Source organism: Taurulus bubalis, assembly GCF_910589615.1.
Source record: "Taurulus bubalis genome assembly, chromosome: 6".
Classification (NCBI taxonomy): Eukaryota; Metazoa; Chordata; class Actinopteri; order Perciformes; family Cottidae; genus Taurulus; species Taurulus bubalis.
Genome location: NC_136594.1, coordinates 20,066,695 through 20,091,052, shown reverse-complemented (window position 1 = coordinate 20,091,052; position 24,358 = coordinate 20,066,695). Strand labels below are relative to the sequence as shown.

Sequence of the window (24,358 nt, the reverse complement as noted above, 5' to 3'; positions counted from 1 at the left end):
TCACTTGACAGTGTACACTTCCGCCTTTCTTAAGCAATTTTGTTTTATCATTTTTGAGATCCTGGCGTTTGTTATCCTGGAAGGATAACAAACGCAACCTAAACCATTAATTTGACTTGTTGCTCAGCCCAGAGAAATGCTGAACTTATGGGAAAGACTAAATGTGAAATCTAACTGACATGCGCGTAAAGATGAGTGTTGCAGCGTGAAAGTGGTTCAGGGCTAAAGGGCAGATGTGTATGAGGGGCCGTTTAGGCCATAACTATTGAGACACTCTCACACATACTACTGAAACGCTCTCAACTCACTACTGAAACACTTACACATACATACATACTCTGTAAACCTATGCACGCTCATATATAAAACACTATTGTTTAACACTTATACATTCATAACTGAATCTCTTGCATATGATTACAAAGATATAAAAAGTTTAGATACATGTGCAAGTGTTTCACATATATATGTACAATCAATCATTTTTTTGTGATTGAATATGAAGGTGCAAATATTTTGATCAGTCTGCAGGCCTTATTCGTAATTGGCAATCGCGATGACATCGTTGGTTAAACAATCAACCAGTACCGACTTTTAATTGTGGATTCTTCTTATTATTTTTACTAACCTTTTTCGTCTTAATTAAATATAAATGACGTTAATAAAATGAAACCGAGTGTTATGAAAGACTGCGTACATACGATATGGTGCTAATGATCAGTGCTTTCTTCAACTCCTCCAGGACTGGGCCCTGTTTCTCGTCCCTGGCTTACTGAGTTAGCGGCTAATTGTCAGGATAAGATGACGTAGGTCAGGCTTTCTCTGTTTCTCGAAGCAAGCTTAGATAAATCACCATAGCAACACAGCCAAAAATTTAAACCCGCTCCCGGGCAGGTTTACTGAAATTCACTGGATAAGCTGGACACTCCCACGGACAAAAAAGGCAGCTCACTTCCTCATTGATGAAGGAGCGATATTAGTTATATTAGTTTTATAGGGAGAGAGTTCTTTCAGATCGCCAGGATCCATCCTTTACATCATCATGACTTCCTGTACGCGGCGATATAGATTTTCCCGGCAATAAATAATTTATTTAGAGAGCTTCTCGAGCCGCGGACACTGATCACCACAGGCGCAGCTGATCGCCGTCTCAGACACAGACTATCAGCCGCTGCATGCCGCTGTTCTTAAGTTTATTTAGTGATGAAGCACTTAAAATTTGCCGATACATTTTCCCAACACTGACGCATTTAACTTGTCTGATATATTTGTGACGCTCATGTCTCGCAGCGGGGGCGATGTTAAAGTTGCGTTCACGGCAACAACGTTGCAAAAACTTTGGAATATTCGCAACGCGTTTGCTGTGAATGATTACGGTATTGACTTCCTCATATCCCTTCATGATCATCTCCTGCTTCTCATTAGATAAATAAAAAGAGGTTCCTCTGAGTTTATTTGCCATTGTACTGTTAGAGCATCGTGGTGTCAGTGCTCCATTATTATCCCGTCTGAAGAGGAGCGGGCGCGCGCATTTATCCAGATGACTGACGTCTGGCTAGAATTAACGAGACCGTTTCAGCGCGGATCAGCCGTGAAGAAACCCAGATAGCCTGATGTCAATCATCTCGCTAATTTAAGATGGAGATTAGGACATTTGCTTGACTTTGTTTAGCCAGGTACGAGTAACAGGGCCCAGGTCCTTCCCTAGAGCGAGCCATAGACAACATAGAATTTAGGGTAATGGTGTCACCATTACCCTAAATTCTATTCCAGGTGTGGTCATCAAGCTCTCTAACACGTCTCTCTTCTCCTGGGTCTTGCTGTAGGCATTGAACGCAGCGAAGCACCCTATTGAAAAAACCAACGATGTCATCGCGATTGCCAATTACGAATAAGGCCTGCAGACTGATCAAAATATATAGAAGTTGCACCTTCATATTCAATCACAAAAAAATGATTGATTGTACATATATATGTGGAACACTTGCACATGTATCTAAACTTTTTATATCTTTGTAATTATATGCAAGAGATTCAGTTATGAATGTATAAGTGTTAAACAATAGTGTTTTACATATGAGCGTGCATAGGTTTACAGAGTATGTATGTATGTGTAAGTGTTTCAGTAGTGAGTTGAGAGCGTTTCATTAGAATATGTGAGAGTGTCTCAGTAGTGAGTGTGAGAGCGTTTCAGTAGTATGTGTGAGAGTGTCTCAATAGTTATGGCCTAAACGGCCTCTCATAGATGTGGCTGGGTGATACCGCTGTGGAGGAAGATAAGATTTACTAGCACTATTTCAGTACAGTTTGACCTGGAAACTGGGAGACTTCAAGTGTGTCCAACAGCCCAGCAGAAGCTCAAACATGTATACGTTATAGTTCATTTATTTAAGTTTAACTGAAGGATATGTCATTGGTAATGTTTTATTGAATGGGGTTTCTGGGTGCAGTAACTTCCTGGAGTCTAGGCTATCTATGTTTAGTCTTCGTGCTAAACTAAGCTAACCGGCTTATGTTTGCACAATTCAAACAATACAATAAGAGATACATAATGATCACAGTGCAGGAAGAGGCAAAAGGCCAACTGGGCTTATTTGAAGCCTCCAACTATAGTATTTAAAATTTTACAAACATAAAATGAAATATGCATAAAACGGACAACAAAAGAAAGAAGAAAAGAGAAACAGATATGAGAGGGTATCATTCTTCTGGTTTAATGCTTTGCTTTCGAAGGACTTTAACATGTAAAGGAGTTTTTATTTATTTACATTATTTAAGTAAATCCACTGCATTTGTGTGCACGAGAAAGTGCTCGAGCGGGTCACGCGCAGAAGGTTGTGCGCATGAATCGTTATAATTTAACGTATTGAATGATGGTGAATCAAGTCCCACCATGGGCGCAGTTGCACTTGATGACATCACTGGAGTGACAGGGCAGCCTGTTGGGGGTGAGGAGGAGGAGGAGGAGGAGAAGGAGGAGGATCTCTTCCCACAAGTTTACTTTGCCCTTTGCGGGAGATCAGCTTCAGCCTCGGCAAACCCGCCGAGACACGACCAGGGACGGGGGAGGACACTTTGAAAGCACGCCGCGAAATCTGCTGAATTGAGCATTATCTGCGGGTCATGGACGCGGTCGTCTAGTTGGGAGTTTTTCTCGGATTCCCGGGTTGTGCGCCTGCAGCAGAGCGGACCTCGCAGTGCGACTCCAGGCGGCTCTGGAGGAAACCATATCTGGTCAAAGTATTCGTTGCTGTCACCCAGCGGGACTGTCCGGCTATAAATAGCGCCGGAGGAGGTACGGAAATAAATGCAAAAGTTAAACTGCAGACTGTAAAACGGTCAAATTGGTGGAGATCACACGGCAAGCTTCAAATAATGTACAGGACTACGCTTTTAAAGTACTCTGAGAAAATAAGTTTCCATGAGGTCATTGGGAGTTAAGAGGTCTACTCCAGAGGTACTGAGGACTAGTTTTTATTTCGCTGTTGGGGTTTTTCCTAAATGTTGTCTTACTGGCTTGTTGCAGGCATCCCTCTGAAAGTAACTGTAGTCTGCAAGTCCTCACACCACAGTCCTGCACATAAGAGTCTTTATTATAAACGGTAGGGAACCTGCAAGAACAGTAATGCACTTTTCAATTTTGACTAAGTTGATGCCTGTCATCCAATTTCTAAATGAGTAATAATTATTTTGCATGTGATTCATAGGATCCCCTTTTTCATTTTTAATTGTTTTTTATTTTTTTAGCCTACAAACTTAAATTTGATAAATAATCACTTTTTTTAAAAGAAAAAAAAAGGCTTGAGGTAAGTTGGGGTCCTGATCTAAATGTTGTCACCTATGTGATCAAAAACAGTATCCATGTCCAATTTTTAAAACGTTTATTTAAGTAGAAAATGTAAAACCGTCCTTGCATTGTGAAGTGCTGTGAGATGCACCAGTTGTCTGCTGTGACCCACATACGTACGTCACTGCAGAGCCTCAAACTGTGTGACTTCAGGTGTTTCCCCTCTCAGTTTGGTTGAGCGAGTCCTGCACACCGTGGCGTTCACGTTGGTGGACCCGAGACTAAACTGCAGCTTCTCGCTCTCTGCCATCAGCTCACTGTTTGCACAGTCGTTTCACCATCCTACACGCACGCTCATAACTATGTTCTTCTCTGGGATTAGTAATGTATCAAGTTAGCAGCTAGCTCTAGGCGGCACTGACCGGTGAAGTGACACACGTGACCTTTTGACCTTTTGCAGAATGCACAAATGGCCAGACCTCAAGTCCAAGGCAGCTAGTGAGCGGCTCGGCCGCTCGTTATACACGCACCGTGACACACGACTCCACGCTGGTCCCCAAAGTGGACACTACCCGTGGGTTCTTCGTTTCCTCAGCACTGAAAGTCGGTAGATTGAGAGAGTGTTTTAAAAAAGAACTGACTGGTCAAGGTTTTCACTCTCTACTCAACTTCACATGTAGAATAAATGGTGATTTGACATGGAAAATAAACTTTCTGTCGTGTATTAGTCTATTTTGGTAAGCATTTTTGCATTGTATCAGTGCTCACCACTGTATGTGGTAAGTGGACACCCTTGTTAGGGTCACAGCAGAAAAACACACACACACACACACACACACACACACACACACACACACACACACACACACACACACACACACACACACACACACACACACACTGTCCGGTAGCTTATCTCAGCCACAGGCAGAGGAAAGCTGACCAGTTGCTTCTCAGCTGTTTGGTGCCGGGCCATTCCAGAGACGTGCAATTTTGCAAAATTGTTTAAACACAGACGCCAAACAAATGTTACAATTGAACTCCTCGACCACGGAAGATAAATAGCACAACGCATGATGGCAGTGTGTGAAGAAACAACCTCTTTATAGGAATATTGTGGTCATGTTTTGTCATTGGGTGCACTGGTCCAGCTGCAGTCTGCATCTGGTTAGAAATACCAGGTGAACCAGATCAGGATATTTAATGTGTTTTGGAGACTGCAACCTCCTCTGACGTTTAACCTCCTGGGATCTGGAGTGTGTAGCGTTGTGTTTTTATTTGTATCTGACACTACAGAATACTTCCTCATTGAAGTGTGGAGGATGGTGCCCCCTAGTTCAAGCTAGAGAGGACAGGGATTTATCTTGAACTTCCCAAACGGAAGAACTTTGAAGTGAAATATTCACACGTCACTTACTGTACATGCAATGCTTTTTCTCTTCTTTTCGTGACAGTGTAAACTGTTCGACATTGAGCAGGAAGTCGTCTGCCGAAGCACCTAAAAGTCTTCTGCCGTGCTCTCAACTTTGTTTTATTTGCTGGAGCAGTTTTGGGCCTCTCTGAGAGCATATGTGAGTTCGGAGATGTATGTATTTCACAGCAGAAAAACCTTGAGCAGCTGTTTATGTTCATAAATCAAACAAAGATTTACAAAGAAATAGTGGTTAAAACAGGAGGAGCTGATTTACATCTGGTGTAAAAATTGCTATTTCAGGTGTGAACTCTTATTTATTTTTGACTGTGATAGAGGCTGTGCAACATAATATAAAATATTTTCCACACGTTTGCCGTGATAAATGATCCTGCTATGTTCGAGGCTTTAGGACTGGACAGGCCTTGTGCAGAGGGTCATGTGTTTATGACTCTACACGGTATATCCTGGCTCAGGTCATTTTTATTGTCTCTCCTCTCAGCCCGGTGCATGTCCTCCAGTGGAGCAGAAGCTGGTAGAAAAGCAGTAAATACAGGAACGGGTCTGCTTGTTGTCATCAGAGAAGGCCGGTCGCTTCCAGCAGATCTGCAGCGTTACTTGGAGTTCAGCCCAGTTCTTCATCTTCGGTTTTGGAGTCTTGTCGTGGAGCTTAGAGAAAGCAGAACCCCCCCAAAAAATGGAGCGCTTGACTCCACCTGTTAGGAGTTAAGCCAAAACACACTTGCTGACATATTAAGATCAAAAAGACATCTTATGCTCACATTTACGCTCCTTGAATGCGATATTTTCTGCCCTTTGGTTGGGTTTTTAAGTTGCATCTCAACTTTTTCTGCCCCATTTGAGATCATTCTCATCCTTTGATGCAGGCTAACATCTCATTAGTGTTGTCATGTGGACATCTATCAGCAGCAGCAGCAGCAGGCCACACCTCCTTTCCACCCCTGACCTACAGTTTGAAGGACCTGTGGCTTAGAGACATGCACGTATGCCAAGCAGTCGGTTCTGTGACCCTCAAATGCTGCAGTTCATCAATCATCTGGTCCCACAGCCAAGACTGACATGTAGAGAGAAGAAAACAGATCTCCAGTCGGTCCGCACTGCCAGCAGAGAAGGAGAGCGCGAGAAAAACTTTTTCCCGGACAAGATAGGTTTATCTGAGGTCAACTTTTAAATTTTTCTGCAGAAGGCTTTGAGAAAAACAAACCGCACTTGTTCCATCCGTGGGTTGTTGATGACAGATGATTAGGATGATCATTGGCAGGTTATCTTAGGGGGCTACCTTCAGTGACCTCACATGATTCAAAACTGTTATTCTTCGACATTAGCCAGTAGATTGGTCATCTCCCAACCAATCACACGGTCGGGGTTATCCCTTTTCAAAATGAAGCATGAAGATCTTTATTTTTTGTATCCTGCTCAGCATAGACACACAGAACATTGTAATTTTCATTGTCATGTGTTTCCACAGGTGACACCATTTTGTGAAAAATGGGCCTATTCCAAATTGTGACATCTCTAGCAAAGTAATATGGCTTCATTTATGTAAGTCATGCTTATATATGATCAATACCACTCTCAACTAACAGCCAATTAGCTTAACAGTTAGCTTAGCTTAGCGCAACGACTGGGAACTGGGGAAAACGGCTCGAAAGCAGATTCAGTAGCATGTTATATATCATGTTGTGTAGAATTATGTACTTTGTTTTATCAGTTTTCGTATTCAACTCTGCGCATGAAAGCGAATACATTTACAGATTTCCCCCCAAAATGTCACATTCCTTTTATACCAGCTTTGCTGACGAAATCCAGCTCTCAAATTTGTTGAGATTAAAATGACACAAGCAGGAAACTTGGAAATTGAAATTAATCTTGTCATAGCTTCTACGCAGCAACTTAAATATTAGAGGAATGTGAAATTAAAAAAACATGAACCGTGAGTGCATCTGCAGTGAAAACGGCATCAGATGGCCTGTAAAGGTTACGTTCTAATACAAGTATGTCAGACGTTGGAGTTCAACGAGGAGCTACTAACTGCAGCCCACTACATGGCATCAAGAAAAAAAGAAAAAAAAGGGTTTAAAACCAGATCTCCCAGCTTTCCGCAGCTTAAGTTACTTCAGGAAGAGATGAAGACCAGACAGGGAAAAGAAAAGCAAGCAGTGGAATACGATGTTAATGTCTTTCTCCATAGAGGATTTAGAGTATCTATTGCTTTCTAATTTTGAGAGCTATTAATCTGTCCTCACTCTGCTTCTGCCTCCTCCAGGTCTCTCTCTCTCTCTCTCTACCTCACCTCACTCTCTCTCTCTCTACCTCACCCCCTCCCTCTCTCTCTCTCTCTCTCTCTCTCCCTCCCCCCCCCTCTCTCTCTCTCTCTCTCCCTCCCCTCCCAGAAGCGCTCCAGGCACTTGGCTGCCCCTGCCCTTGCTTTTATTTCACCCCTGAGCTGGGGGCCATTGAGGTGAGTGCAAATGGTAAAAACAAGTAACACTCTCCAAAGTATGAGATTTTATTTCATCATAGATGTTTTAGTGCTTTCTCTGCTGTTTTGCTCCACAGATAAATATGTATTTTATTTTTCTCAAACTCTTGCAGGCTCCGACCTCTTGAATTTATTTGTTCTCGTTTGAATATCTCCCATAGCCCTGTGTGTATTTGTACAGTGTATATTTACCCTGGAAGCACTGAGTGTCTCAGACACATCTCAGGAATCTAAACCTTGCAAACGAGAGATGACAACAACTGAAGTAACAGTTTGGTTTAACTGCTAATTATATCACCTCAAGCTATTTTGAAGCACATGGATATCATTTTAAGATTAACATTGTCAGATGTAAGACGTCATTGCCTGAAATCAGATGAAAATTGGCCAAAATATGTTGTTTCTAACCAAATGTCATGAGATAAATGAATTCCAGGCAATACAGTAGATATGCAATTTAATGTGATCCTCAAAAAATCCAACCAACATGGAAGCATGTCATGCTGAAGAGACATTATTCACCTTGCAGGTAGGCTGTCCATCATGTCGGTGTTGAAGGAGATGGAGAAGTACAGGGACATAGACGAGGACGAGCTGCTGAAGAAACTGTCAGAGGAGGAGCTGCAGCGATTAGAGGATGAACTAGAGGAGCTGGACCCTGATGTAAGTTTATAATACGAAGGCAATAAGGAGGTGTTACTGTCACTCTGCTGTTGACAGTGGAGAGCTATGAGTTCCTACAGAATAGTATAGAGGGCCGTGGTGTAATAGTACATGTCCCTTTGTATTCATCTGCATTGCTGTGAGCTGACTTCAGTTTTTCAGCTAGTCAAACTGTAAAGTGCAAAACATTTGAATGCTCTTGAACGCACAGTGCTCACGAGTACATGGCTGTAATGTAAATAATGGTTTGTATTAGCACAGCAGTGTGTACTAAACCAGCCACTAAACCATCAGTGGGCAGTTAGTGTTCCTGCACAATGTGACTGAGATTGACTGTCATCAAACTAAAGAGGATGGGTGAAATGTAGAGGATGACCCACACCATACAGTAGTTTACAGTAGATACAGGTATAGAGGCTAAAATAATATGAACAATATTTCAACAACATTTTCACATTTTGTTGAATTCATTCATAATTAAATTAAATTAAATATAAAGTAAAATACAAACTTTGGTGCTTCCATCTTCTCAGATATGAGGCAATGCCAATTTTTCTTGTTTTACATCTTCATAAATCAAAATAGTTTTTAACTTTTGGTCGGACCAAACAGTTTGAATGTGTCATCATTCAAATTTCCATCTTTTTACTCGTGAAAAATAATCTGATTCCTCTGCCTCACTTCTCACAAACTCCAATCAAACCGTCAGGCGAGGCAGTGTTGATCAAATATGAATCAGGATTATTTTAATACTTTGCCTATATATCAAATGTAATTTTTTGAGAAACATATTCTAGGGAGAGCTACTGTTTAGCTGTAAAAGGAAAAACTTTGCTCCGGCCTGGTGGGCGGTGCTTGATTTGGTCTGGCTTGTTTTCAACATGGCGGCCGAGGCAAACGTTCTCAATTTACTGCTAAAATCTGATTGGATGTTTTCCTCTGAGCGCAGTGGAGTCTTTATATGCCGTTAGGAGTACTACAAGTTTTTATTTCACATATTACCTGTCTCATCTACACTACCGTTCAAAAGTTTGGTGTCACCCAGACACATTTTCAGTTTCTTTGCAATTTCTCGCATGGAAGAACAGACTGGCGAGTTTCACATGAAAGTTCTCTTTTTCTGGCCATTTTGAGAGTATAATCGAACCCACAAATGTGATGCTCCAGATACTCCACTAGCTCAAAGGAAGGCCAGTGTTATAGCTTCTCTCACCATCATAACTGTTTTCAGCTGTGCTAACATAATTGCACAAGGGTTTTCAAGGGTTTTTTAATTATCCATTAGTCTTCTATGCGATTAGCAAACACAATGTACCATTAGAACACTGAGTGATAGTTGCTGGAAATGGGCCTCTATACACCTATGTAGATATTTCATTTAAAACCAGGCGTTTCCATCTAGAATAGTTATTTACCACATTAACAATGTATAGTGTATTTCTGATTAATTTAATGTTATCTTTATTGAAAAAAAACAGTGCTTTTCTTTGAAAAATAAGGACATTTCTAAGTGACCCCAAACCTTTGAACGGTAGTGTATGTAACAGTCAGGATTTAGTGTCAGTTTGAACAAATATGATAAAATATACAGTACATCTTCTTCTTTTTTTAAGTTTTCAGTTTTAACGCTAAACTGAAATAGAGATATATTCTAGAAAACAATTTTTCTTCGCTTCGGCCCTCTCCATTCCAGTATTTCTCTATTGCCATTAAGGTCAGTCCATGGGAGGCAGGTCATGTTGTTACTCCTTATGCTACAGAAGGCGCAGTACATCATCATTTATACTCATATTTAGTTTCTGTTACTTTATATGGTGTTTTTATCTCTGCATGCGATGCATCTACAGCCAGCTCAGTGAGGTTTCGTGGGTCGAGTTGGTGAAAGCAGCTGTAATAGCTTTCCGATTAATGTCTGACTGCTCAGGAAGTGGCTGGATTCCCCCTCAATGCCAAGGGGATGACTGGAAGGGTATAATGTGCAGGACTAAGTGTGTGTGTGTGTGTGTTAGCGAGACCGATGCCGGCAGTGATTGACTGGAGGGACTCCATGACGTAAGCGGAGGAAGCAGTGGGAGGCGGTGCGTGCGTGCGTACCTTGTTTGTGCCTGTTTATGAGGGTAACCCGTTTCACAACAGTAAAGGGCCCGTTGGCTCTGACACACACTGCAACCTTCCCAGCAGGGCTTCTCACATCAGTTCCAGTAAGCCATTGAAAAATGTCTGCCAGCTTTACTGTTATTGTAGACATATCAATTTATCGTCAATCATCTTGAGAACTTTTTGTGTTTTTTGCACATACAGTACTGCCTCACAGTCGTACAATGACACACTACAACTCTGACCGGCTCATATTGTTTACTTTTCTATGACATGACATCACATCCCGTGAGATTGGAGACATTTTTGGATTAAAGCGCTAACAGGCTTTTAAAAAATCTGTAGTAGGCTCATACAAATCTCATATACCTAGATTACTGTTGATATTTCCCAAATCATGGAAAGTTCAACAGAAGAGAAAATGTTATATTATTTTCACTCATCCACTTAAAGCTTCACAAACTCCTATTTTTAGTGAACATTTTAATGTCTTTCAGCTCATTGTTTTTACCTACCGCAACTTTACCGTTTTGGTTCACGCTTTACTCAAGGCAGCTATTTCCATCAAAGAAACCCTTCAGTAAACCCACTATACTCTCCCTGCTCAGCACCAAACGGCTCGCAGACAAAGTTGAAGCATATAGCAGCTCAAGAGCCAGATATCTGTTGTGAAGAGTCGGTGGAGACCAAACCAAAGCAGAGAGCATATTGGGCATCGAGTAGCCAGAAAACACAACTCCAAGTAAATGCTAATATTGCTGTGTGACTGCTGGATGCGTAAATAAGCAACAGTTTGCTAAGTTTGCCGTGTCGACTTTTTACGGTGGTAATATGAGAAAATGGCAAAAAAAAGAAGAAAAAAAAGTTAAAGCCCTGCATCTCACGGAGGCCTCGTGTTCATGGAGGCTTGTTGCATTCATGTGCTCACAGATGACTGCTACGGCTGCTGAGAGGAGGAGAGAGACAGAGACCAAATGAGGCCGGAGTTGGGATGACAGGGGGAAGTAAAGTTAGAAGAGAGAAAGAGAGAGACTCATGTTGGTAAAAATAACATGCAGGGACCTGGTATCTACAGCTGATATAAAGTGTGACGGTGACGGTGTGATATACTCCTGGCTTTACTATATATATACTTCTGTAAGTCACGTGAACATGTATGGACCAGCACTGGAAAGACTGAATGAGAGAAACTGAGAAGAAGAGAGATTGTTTTTTTACTTTCAAGGAGCATATTTCAAAACCAAATAATAATGTAAATGTGGGGTGTACAGGGGAAATCATTTGTTATGTTTTTGTAAATGGTTTGCTGGCAGAGGCAGAGAGAGTGAGTCATGAGTAGAGAGAAGCCTGTGAGTGCTGAGAGGACTGATTAGATATGAAGCTATAAGTAGCACTTGTAAGAGCTTGGCTTTGAATGTTGCTTTAGGATGAAAAGAGCGTGGTGAGCAGCAACGCTCCGGCACATGTCTGGGTTCAGATACGATGTTGGAGTTACACTAACCAGAGCAAAGATCTATCTCACTATGCTTTAATACTGTAATATTTGATCATATTTCTGTCCTCTCCTTCCTAAAAAGGTCCACGGAATTGTTAAAATAACGTTTAAAAATTATTTCAGTTTTGGGCACAATTTACGAGTGTTCGTAAAAACCTGCAAAATGTATGAAAAGTGAGTTTACATTCTGCCAATAGTGTTTGTGTGCTTTTGTTTTTTTGAACAGGTTTCTTTTTAACTTACTAATCACTATGTTTCTTGGTCTATTTTAATTATCTGGTGATGATCTTATTTATTCTTATTTCCATTAATAAATGCCAAAATGTGGAGAAAGTATGTATGTATAGCTACGTTGAGTTAAAGGTGTCCTAATTTTCAGGCATCTTTAAAATTACAATCGCAAAGATCTCTGTTTCGTTAAACTTCTAGCGATAAGTGGTCATTTCAGTTGTTTTTTATGTCTTTTTTATTTCACTTTCCGAGAGATCGCCGCTTGTGATTTTTCCCGGCAATGTCGCCACAGATACCCAGTTCGTAATAATGTAAATAAAAGGCATTTTTTTAATCAATGGACAGAGGCTCAATGAGCATAGATAATAACTAAACATAGATTATTACTTTAACTGTTAATCTTTCAGAATAAAATACTTATTTATGACATTTAAATCCCTACAAGCCATGCATAAAGGATTCGTTCCTCACCTCTGACTGGAGGGCTTAATGGTACCACTGGTGCCTGGAAAATGTGTAATGGAGATTACTGTTTTATACAGTTGTATTACTGGAGCAAATAAAACAAATCCTGGAGTCATTTGTTCTGCACTGATGTTGCGAGGTAGGACTTAGCTACGGTTGAAAAAGGAAGTGAGACTAATTCAGAACAAAACCGTTTTACCCCTAATACCCAGTGCCAGTCTGATGTAAATCCTCATCCTTGTCTAGAATGCATTGTTGCCAGCCGGGATGCGGCAGAAGGACCAGACCAAGAAAAACCCGACGGGATTGTTTCAGAGAGACAACCTGCTGGCCCATCTGGAGAAGCAGGCCAAAGAGCATCCTGAGCAAGAAGACCTGGTGCCCTTCACAGGGGAGAAGAGAGGTACGTACTCATAGTTAACCTACTTGGATCAAAAGGCGGCTTTGTCTTGCTCCTTGCACTGTTGTTATCAAGGGAAAAGATGACAAGAACACCAGATGTCAACACTATTTGGTTTCCCTAAATATTAGACATAATAGAGTAATCCTACTGTATGAGCTAAGGGGTGGGGTCACAAAATACTGATTTCACACGTCCATCATGGACATCTCAGGTGTCCTTGAGAAGAAGGAGGATTTATTTATTTTGTATTCCCTAAATTCCACAAGACTGGCCCTCACCAGGCCTTGTGAGGCCTGTCAGCACGGTAGCACCAGTCCAGTGTGGACGCTGAGCTGTGTGACGGATGGTGAGAGATACCAAACATCTCTCTGTGAAACTCTAGTAGGTCTCCGTGCCGTCACTGTCGTCATGAACTTCTTTGCTGGTGCATTGTGTACTTAAAAGACCAGCTGTAAAACTGCAGGTGGGGAAAGTGAGCGAATAACAATCTACCCTCGCTCAACAAGTACAGTCAAGGCTTTTAACATCTCGTTGAAACACTCCGCTTCGAGATGGAGCATGTGAGCAGAGTTACTGCACCCTGTTTGAAGCCGTCTGTCTGTCATCGCTCCACTTCATTTTTATTTTTTTTACCCCTCCCCTTCTGGTCACCCTGCACTGACGTGACATGAAGCCCTCTACAGGGCGCTCCATAGCTGCGCTTGAAACTGGGTTGATTTTTAACTTGTCACCACTGTTAACAGTGTGATTTACGGGTGCAATGGTATGACAGAGGGAGAGGGAGAGGACTCAAGAAGCGGCTAAGCGTTCTGGGTGACATCTCGCCACTGTGTCTATGTGTTGGGGGATCAAACAATGTCTGGCTGAAACCCGAGGAGCTGACCACACGAGCGCAGACATAGCGCACCAGTCGATAAAGACACAAACGTCTGGGTCGTTACAGTCAGGTAGACCTGGTGACGGGATGAAGTGAGGGGCTCAGCTGTTATGGAAGAGAGCTCGTCAGAGATTGACCTTAGTTTGACATTTACATTTGAAGCAATTACGTCAGTATGTTCTGTCAGCATGAGTTTCGAACAAGTTAATGGTCTTGGTGGTTTCTGTAATTCATACTGACTTTCTGAAGAAATGTTGTTTTTATGCCTATAAATAGATATATTTTTAGCCAGTTGTACTGTGTCTGTACAGCGCTGATGCCGCCTTAATGCCATCTCAGAGCTACAAGTTTCTGTAACTCTTCCCCATCAAAATCCAGGGTGTAATTAGGATTGGGAAAATCAGGTTTTAAGCCTCCTATTTCTACATGCTGGCTCGCTATTGTGTCTTAGTGGGATATTTGAATGGGACGGAGACATCGTCAACATTATAAGTAGTACCTGTGCTTTGCCTAATATGATGAATCAAAATCACCATTTTGTCATGTTTTGCTGTATGCAAAACATGCAGAAGAACATGTTTGTATTAAAACACATTTTGTTTAATACACCACAGGTTTCCGTGTATCACCAGCACTCACACATGTCTTATACCTTTTATATAATAAAGTGTAAGATGTCCAGCCATCAAGTTATTTGTTTGTTATCATGTTATTATAACATGTTAAATGGCCCTGCACTCCTATTGTCCACACACACACAGGTGTTTCCACTTATTTGCCTGATTAGACTCTACTGTGTATAGAGTTGATGTTCATTAATCAAGTGAAAACACCTGTGTGGAGGGGGACCTTTAAGTCACAAGTGTTGAGCAACTCGTTTCATGCTAGGGATGCTGGTCATCGTAGTCGTGGGGCTTGTAGTGCATGTCTTTGTATTGAGTCCATCCACTCGTGTTGTAGGGAAAGCATTCGTGCCAAAAAAGATGGTGGACCCCATCATGGAGAATGTGACTCTGGAGCCGGAGCTAGAAGAAGCCCTGGCGAGTGCATCTGATGCTGAACTCTGTGACATTGCAGGTAACTCAACACGCCGACTCACATCGCCGATACACATCCAGTGTCTTCATGAGGTTCAGAGGTTTCCTTTTTATCCTATTTTTAACCACATGTACAAAAGTTAAAATAGTTTTGTGTCAAAAAGCTGTTGTTTTTGCAACTTTAAGAAGACACTTTACCACAGTTATCAGAGTCCTCAATGGGAAAGCAGTTTAGAACATACTTCCTATAGTAGAAAGAAATTGGGAGAAGTTAATCTGATTTTCATCCAGAATGTATTTTTATGTGTTTATAGTATTTTTTTTAAAAAAGAAGAAAAAAAAGATCAACCTTTTGGGATTTTGGATCTTCTTTTGAAAAATAAAAATGAACTTAAAAAAAAAAACACTCCCCCACATACATAAAATCATCTAAATGAAGGATATTCATGGACTTGATCTCATGCGCTAAAGTGCATTTTCTTCATCTTCATCTTCTCTCACTAATCAGTGGCCTCGACTTCCCCTCATTCATTTACTTTTCCTTAATCCAAATCTTCTCCGTTTCCTCTAGCAATCCTTCCATCTTCCCTCCACCCTTCCCCTCCACCTCCTCCATCCCTGCTGGATATCTCTGTTCACTAGCTGAACATCATCCGGGGTATCTGTAGACTGCACACACATTTGTCTTTGCATGGAGTGGGTCTGGCCCTCATGTCATGTTCATGTTGTCAGCTTGTGTTAAGCAGACATTTAGCAAAACCCATGCAGCTTGACACAGACTGTCGGATGTCTGCGCTGTACATGCATTTCACATCCTCGATTCAGTGTAATGTATGGCGACTGCCATTACTGTGGCAAATACTTTTCTACATGTTCACACGTTTTAACATATTTGCTGTAAAGATGACTGACATTTAGCAGCGGAAGTTTTTTGTTTTTTTTATCTCACTTGTGGTAAGTTGAGAGGTCTTACGACAGAGACAGTGCAGAAATATTTTCAGAGCACAACAAGTCCCTGGAGCTTGTGAAGGTAACCCGCCCCAATTCTTCAAAAAGCATCTTGGTAGCTTGTGTTCCCTCACTGTTTATGTCTTTCTGTTCTCTCCAGACAAACAGACAAGTTGATCGCTATCTTTAAATCCTTTATTTGATCTAGTCCTCAGAGTAGCTGCTCGGTCAAATTCATATTCACTGCTGCCAGTGGGCAAAACGAAGCCATTACACGTTACCATTAACTTAAACCTTTCAGAATACAGCTGCTTGATCGTTGAAAATGACAGTGAGTTGCTTGTGATGCTGCAAGTGCCGATGTGCTGTCTGTATTGGCATGGTGGTCAACTCTACAGTCACTAGACAATCATTAAATCTAAAAACTCTTTTTCAGCATTTCTCTCTCTCTCTCTCTCTCTCTCTCTCTCTCTGTGTTTTTTTCCTTTGACTCTCTGTTCTAGTCCTTCGTTCTTTGCATCCTCATTCAGTCTTCTTACTGTCTTCCAGCCATCCTGGGTATGCACACCCTGATGAGTAACCAGCAGTACTACGAAGCCCTGGCCAGCAGCACCATAGTCAACAAGCAAGGCCTCAACAGTACGTAAAACACACACAAACACAGACACACACGCACACACGCACGCGTACACATGCACTAAAACTAATGCCACTTGTATTTGTTGAACACCAGCAGTGGCCTGAAATGTCTTTGCTCGGTTCGATTACATGTGTTTGCCGCAGGGCTTTTCAAGGATCCTAAAATAACGCAGGTCACTCAACTAGTTTGTAGAAAGGGAATCACCTCATTCAAGTACAATGTTGAAGTGAGTTGACTTGGACTGGAATCAAGTGGAATGATCTCACGTTGGCAGAATGTTGGTTTATTTTACCAAAGATGATCGGCTCAGTCTTTTTGTTGCACTCCATGCACAAATATAGTTGCACTAAGTACTGAGTGATTCAATAGATAAAGTTAAGTGTATACATATGTTGTCCTATGGCTCCTTCAGGGGATAACTGATGATTCATCTCTCTACCCTTCGCCTTGCACTACAGAGTGTAAACTGTGTTACATTACTCCACAGAGAAACACACGTGTTAATGAACCATTGTTTATATTGCGTGGAGTCTCATCCTATAGATTCTCCTCCAGCTCCAAACAGAGGTCTAGCATTTCGCTTCCAAATATGACCGGCTCTCATGAAAGAGCAATAGCTATAAAATTCTGATTCGCCTGCTGAAATCCTCAGCTGCTCTGTTCTCAGTGCCGATACACAGGGCTTAAAAAAGTGTTTTGTCTTTTTGAGCGATTGTTTCACATGAAGATAACTGAGAGCTGTTTTTCAAAAGCAAACAGTGAAAAAAGAAGTGGACCGCACTAGATATATAATCCCGCCAGCGTGTGCTGGGTCTGTTCTGAGGCCTCTTACCAGTTGGACAACTCCAGAAAACCTCTCATGAGACGTCCTGATCAGATGTTGAACCACCTCCCTTCAACGCGAAGGAGCTCCGGATATCCGGATATCTGAGCTCTGCACAAAATCTCTAAGGCTGATCCCCGCCAACCTACAAAGGAACCTCATTTCGGCTGCTTTTATCTGCAATCTCATTCTTTGAGCACTACCATAGGTGAGGGTTGGAACATAGATGAACGCATAAATTAGGATCTTTGCCTTCCGGCTCCGCTCCCTCTTCACCAGAACGGTCCGGTACAACGTCTGTCTTCCTCACACTGCATTTTAGCCTCACTCCTGCACATGACCCTGCGATACTTGAACTCCCTCGCACATCCGTGTTGGTGATCACTGGCACCTTTGCTACAAAAAGCCATCGGCCAGACAGGTGTGGCGTATCAAGTTGTGAGTTAAACAGCACCGCAATACAGTAAAAGGCCACTCTAAACTTTGCAGTATTAGCTTGAAAAAAAAAATACATTTATTAGGATTTCACATGTAAAGGGCATTGAGTGCATAGAGTTGATCAGGTTGTTGATTGTGGTCTGTGGGTTTTTGGCCCACGGTTGCTGGATATTGGCAGAAATTGATGCAAGCTATCGTACACGCCGATCCAGAGCATCCCAAACATGCTCAACGGATGACATGTCTGACAAGTATGCAGGTTGTGTGCACATCCTTGCAGCATGGGGCCGTGCATTATCATGCTGGGAGTTGATGGGGCCGGATGAATGGCACGAGAACAGGCCTCAGGATTTCGTAACTGTCTCTCTGTGCATTTAAATTGCCACCACGGGGCACACATTACCCATCGAAGGTGAGCAGTTGCCAACTCAAGACTGTTACCACGACAAACTGCAGTCAGGTCAAGACCCTGCTGAGGACGACATGCTCGCAGATGAGATTAAATTCAGTTTGTGCAGAAAGTCTACGGTTGAGTAAACCATCAGCTGTCCTGGTGGCTGGTCTCAGAAGCCAGATGTGGAGGTCCTGGAGGGGGCTTGGTTATATAAAGCCGGTTGGATGTACTGTCAAATTCTCAGAAATGACACTGGAGGCGGCTTATGGTTTATAAACGAACATTAATTCATGGCTGATGTGTGAATTTAGTGTGGCCTTTTATTGTGATCAGCCCAAGGTACGCCTGTGTAATAAAAATGATGTTTAATCAGCATCTTGATATGCCTCACCTGTCAGGCACATTAATTATTTTGGAAAAGGTAAAGTGCTCGCTAAGAGAAATAAGCTTTTTGGGTCCATAGAAAAGTCTTGGATCTTTTAGTTCAGTGTTCTGTAATTGTGTTGTAGGCGTGATCCAGTGCACCCAGTACAAACCAGTCCCTGACGAGGAGCCCAACTCCACTGACGTAGAAGATACCCTGTTGAGAATGAAGATGAACGACCCCGACCTGGTGGAGGTCAACCTCAACAACATCAAGGTAAGAGTGTGTGTGTGTCTGTGAGGATATGAGTTCAATGCTGCTGTATTTTTAAACTATAAAACAACAGAGTCTGATTTTGATTTATTTTGGATTCGGATGACCTGCTTGTTGTAACCATCAGCCGTGTGTGTGTGTTTTCTGTACCTAGAACATCCCCATTAAGACTCTGAAGGCGTACGCTGAGGCTCTGATGAAGAACACTGTGGTGGAGAGGTTCAGTCTTGTAGGAACCAGAAGCAACGACCCTGTTGCATTTGTAAGTCACAACTGTTAAAAAATGCTCCACAGAATCCATGTTACCTGCTTAATTGCTCCATTTATCTGACATCAAGTTATGGTATCATTCTGTTAACACGTTTTACAATTTTCTCTTTTCCTGTCTCTTTTTCCTTTCACATTTTGTTTTATCAACTGAGTAAGAACCAGCTGTGTGCATTTCCTCAGGCCCTGGCAGAGATGTTGAAGGTGAACACGACGCTGAAGAGCCTGAACGTTGAGTCCAACTTCGTTACAGGGACGGGAATCCTGTCCCTCATAGCGTCACTGAAGTACAACACCATACTACAGGAGCTCAAGATAGACAATCAGGTACTTACACACGCACATATACACACAAACAAACCCACCTGCATCTACGTTCACAAGTCAAGTAAAAGTGGCCCAACTCACAATCGACCAGCAATAGCTGCTAACAGATTTATCTCACTCTTTATTCTCACGCTCATCCTCAACATATGACAGATTGTCATTCGACCTTCACAGCAAATCCTTCGGGAGATGAACACCTTTAGTGCTATGTCGTACATTTTTTCTCGCATTTAAACCGTAAAATGTTTTTTGTCGCTATTCCAACGTGCATGTGTGTGACAGTATTGGGTGCCTGCAAGGAAGAGATGCGTTCACACTGTCAGATATCAGTCACTTTCAACATGAACAGTGTGAGGATAGGGTAAAAAAAAAGAAGGGTAGTGCGTTAAATCCTGTAATGTGAACAAAGCAATGTGAGTAAGTGTGTGTGTGTGTGTGTGTGTGTGTGTGTGTCTCTGTGTCAGGTGGTGTACACAGGCCATCTTTGCCACTTCAGTCTAATGCTCCCCGATTGCATTGCCATGTGTCATACTGCATAGTTGTACAACTGTGACTCACAGCTCGCTCTCTAGTTGAACTTGTCGAATGATCCTGGTAAAGAACGTTTCCCCTGTCTCTTCATTCTCTGTTGTCATGGAGATCACCACCTCATCCGTATAGTGACACAGTTTGAGGAGAGGATGGCAGTCATTTTGTGTTCACGTCTCTTTCGCCTAATGTTTTCAGATCGCGACCACAAGTCCCCTTCTTTGACCCGCTTTTAAATCATCACTAAACAACTCGATGTGTGTCTCCTTAATTTTTTCTCTCTCTCGCTCTCTCTTTCTCCAGAGCCAGCCGCTAGGCAACAAGGTGGAGATGGAGATAGCCAGCATGCTGGAGAAAAACACCACGCTGCTGAAGTTTGGATATCATTTCACCCAGCAGGGCCCGCGCCTCCGAGGCTCCAACGCCATGATGAACAACAATGACCTGGGTGGGTTTCAGACACGCACAGGCTCATGTTATGTCTGATCTGAGAAACTGCTTTTGGAACGTGACAAAAGTTGATGAACTGGATTTGGTCCAGTGGCGATGGTTATGTAACGTGAACACAGCGTTTCAGTAGTATTGCATTTGGCGGCGTTGGTTTTTACGTGCGTCAGTGCTGACAATTTATCTTCACTATATCTCCTTGGGTTCTACTTTAATCAGACTCTAATAGAAGAACCGGAGTGATATCATCGGCCGTTAGCTCAGTAGTGTGGCCAGAGGGCCCCGGCCAATCAAAACAGGGACTTCCTAAGTTATGACATCAGCACTAAGAAAAGAGTCTGTGCATGAGAGAAAGAACAACATGAAACTGGAGGAACAGATGGTTCTAGCCCATGTACAGTTTTATACGGTAATTATCTGACTTGCTGTCTTTGTACTAAAGAGTGGATTTAACTCCCCTCTGACAGTCTCAACAAATACTTGTAAGCGCCACAAAATAAGCACTTTTTAAGTGTGCGTGTGTGTGAATGCTCTTGAACATAACTCAGCAACCTGTTTAGGTTTAGCGAGTGAGAATAAGATGAAGCGGTTGTCTTCACTTCCACTAAAGGTTAAAACAGAATTAAGGTGTTCAGAAGTATGATGGTTTTATAGTCGGCTCTTGTGTCACAAACCACTTTAAGTTAAGTCTCTGTGTCATAATCTTGTCATAACGATTTTCTTCCCCTCGCCATCTTGAAGCTCGGGTCGTCAGGTCGGAGTCGGACGGCTCCTTCACCCTCACTCTGTCTGTTCCTGAGCTGGAAAGGGCCTTCGGGAAAAAGTTCAAGTCCAAGACTAAGTAAAAAAAAAAAGAAAACGCACAGCCTTGCCTTTCTGCTGCCAACACCACCTGGCTCTTTTCCAGACCCGTGGAAACCTCTGCTGCCATCTGTCATCCTCCTCTGAGAGTTTCTTGCTTCTCAACAGCACCTATTCCAGTACTTTCCTTCTCTTCGGCTTCTAATCTGCTCTGATCTGCAGAGACCACTGACAGTTGCTGCTGTTGGCTCTTCGCTCCCCACCATAGTCAGAATATATTTAATGTTAGAACATTGTCTTTACATTTCCCAAAGGAAGTATAGGAGCGTCTCCTCGCCAAGACTCCTCCATTAATACTGAAGTCTGGAAGGTCCAGAAGCCGGGAAAAAAACATCAGGATATCTAAACATATGAATATATTCTGCTCAACAGAAGTAAAAGAATGAAAAAGAAAATATGAAATAGTACTATTAAATATTAACTTATTGCAAGGTTAGAATAACCAGTACTTTGGATATGCAGAAGAAGAACTGGCTGATCTTGGCTTCTGTCATAAGTCCGAGCGAGGGCCAAGTCATTGATCCCCTGACTGACGGACAGCAGCCTCCACTATAACCTCTCCCGTCTTTGCTCACTGTCGTAGTTTTTGGTAGTTTCATCTACTTTTGACTGCAGAAACTTCCGTGGTCTTCATCTGCTGTTTTGGCATCACTTTCACACTCTCAAATCGGTGCTATGATCTTTTCTTTGGCCACTTAATTTATGTTTCTCTTTGGCCTTTTTACTCATTCGATCATTCTCTTATCCTGACGTGCTTTTTCTGCTGTTCCTGCATTGTCTGCAGGCATTTGGCCTCCTCTGCTCGACTGCTGTCCCCTCATCTACTTCTTTAAAATGCTGCTCTTATCCAGAGCGTAATTGTTAAACAAAGAGGACAACTGATCTGGTTCCCTGAAGTCTTCATGTTCACTGTGTGGTGATTTGTTTGTGATAATTTATTAAATTGCAGATTTGTTTGTTAATATTTTATGCACCACTAAAGCATACTGAACATGCATGAACTGAAAGAAAAGTGGCCGAAGAGTGCGAGTGAGATGATTCTACACACCAAACTCTGTTTACAGGTGTGGATGACGCATATGTGAAAGAAGTTGTATGAAGCTTTTAGTGGCACCAGAGAGCTGAGAGGAATTTGACGAATCACCTAAAGTGATATCTCTTGCAACAAATGTCAGCTGGTTCAGTAAGTGGAAAAGAATGTGGGGTTCCCACACCTCTGTAGCAGACCATTAGTCTCTACTAGCACAACAATCTCTGACCGAACTGTCGACGATTGAGTTGCATTGTGGGTAGTGTATAGCCAACAGGTTTTGATGAGAAAGAAATATGCTCGGAATAAAAAAGCTGCTGCATTGATTTTGTTCTAGGAGTGTAATTGTTTAAGGCAACACCCACAGCTACAAATCTAGTTAGAACTTAGTTTTAGCCCTTGTTGTTTCAGTAGTGTTACATTGAGTGGTGCATTGTGCTAAATGTTATCAGGATCAGGGTCTATAAAGGAATAATAAAGCCCTTCTCTTATCAATGTCTTACTTTCGTCTGCTGATTTTCTTTCTCCTGCGAGAGCTTCTGCTAAAGCCACTTGAAGACAAAGAGCCGTGATTTTTTCTTTCTGCCCTGCTTTTTTGAAACCCGTTACCATCTTTCAGTTGCATCTCTTTGCTTTACATAAGTTAAGCAAAGAGATGCAGGTCAACTTGCTCTGCTTTACCTGCAGTTGTTGATTGTGATGATGATGAACCACTGTCTGTTTTTCTAATGTTTCTCTCTCTGGGTTTCTCTTCCTTCCCCCTCATCCTCAAACCACTGTTTTTCTTCATCTGTCAATCTGTCTCTTCTGTGTCCCTCTATCTCCTCCATCTCCATCTCCAGTAAGAAAGAGAAGGCTTGAGGGAGGTCCCATCTTCCCTAAGTGTCGGACGAATGTGTAGAGACCAGGGCTGCCCTCGTTCCCCTTCGACCGCTCCCATCTTTCCAAACCCCGCCCTCTCCAGCCTCACACCCTCCGATGGCCAAGCCAGAAGACCACGGCAATTGTCAATTGTCTCTGAACTCTTTCTACTTTCCGGACTCTTTTTTTTAGTAGATATTAAAGGATCAAATGGTATTCATCAGCAGTGTCCTTCTGAGCTTTCAGTGCAAAAGACGAGATGGTGAGCTTATTTCTGTGCTCTGAAGTTTAAATGTTTGACTTGGGCATTTGCTGTAGCTCTTTGTGTGAACTAACCAGGGAAGGCTTTGGCATTGTGAATCCATTAATATCTCAACGAGAGTCTAGAGTCCTTAATAAAGGGGGCTGGAGGTCTGGTTTGAATGAGGGGCCACTGAAAGGTGACAGGACACTTTTAGAAATCCCTGTTTCTATTGATGTGTTGAATGAGTTCTAATTATTGTTATTATTATGCTGTAAATTAGTTATGCTGTCATTACTGCTGTTACCATAAGCTTCTACTCATGCTTCAAGGTCGACATAAAAGTTTTTTTTTTTACCAATTATTCACTAAAGCCAACGTCCCATTGGAATTTAATAGACCTAAAGAAAATTGAGATTTTGGATTTTGAACCTCTGATGTTGCATCCTTTTTTCCTAATTCGGTCTAAAGCTAAACTGTATTTTTGTGACTTTTTTTGTGACTTTTTTTGTGTATTTTACTGAGCTATACAGATTATTCAGTAATTGACTATTAGATTTATAAACCTGGCTACTGTGAGAATTGTCGCTATATACAGAATATATTTATTTGTGACAGACCTGGGAAAGAGTCAGAAGCCACTCAAACACTTAATTTCATGGATTGATTGTGCTGGACAGCATGATAACATGTGTAATAATGTTTCTGTAAATGAAAATGTACACTCTAATTACACTTTACATTGTTGTTCTGTTGTTCTATCCAGCATTTATGTCAGCGGTCCCTGCAGAGCATTCCTGCTAGCTGGGAATGGCAACTGCCAACTTTAGCTATTCTATGAACCCACTGTATCATATCCTACGAACACCGTGTTGTTTTATAGAAGTTGTTGTCTACAAGTCAGACTGTAATAACCCAAAGTAACGGCGAGTATTTGAATGGACTTC

General features: G+C 42.0%; 1 protein-coding gene across 1 annotated transcript; it reads left to right on the top strand.

Moving 5' to 3' along the window:
• Positions 1 to 8,244: 8,244 nt before the first annotated feature.
• On the top strand, positions 8,245 to 23,210 carry tmod1 (tropomodulin 1; the record flags this gene model as incomplete). Its single annotated transcript, XM_079220191.1, has 9 exons — positions 8,245 to 8,364; positions 12,899 to 13,055; positions 14,893 to 15,009; positions 16,467 to 16,556; positions 18,722 to 18,852; positions 19,004 to 19,111; positions 19,300 to 19,443; positions 20,275 to 20,419; positions 23,152 to 23,210. The coding sequence occupies 9 exons, from the start codon at positions 8,245 to 8,247 to the stop codon at positions 23,208 to 23,210; spliced, it is 1,071 nt and encodes a 356-aa protein (XP_079076317.1).
• Positions 23,211 to 24,358: the final 1,148 nt, after the last annotated feature.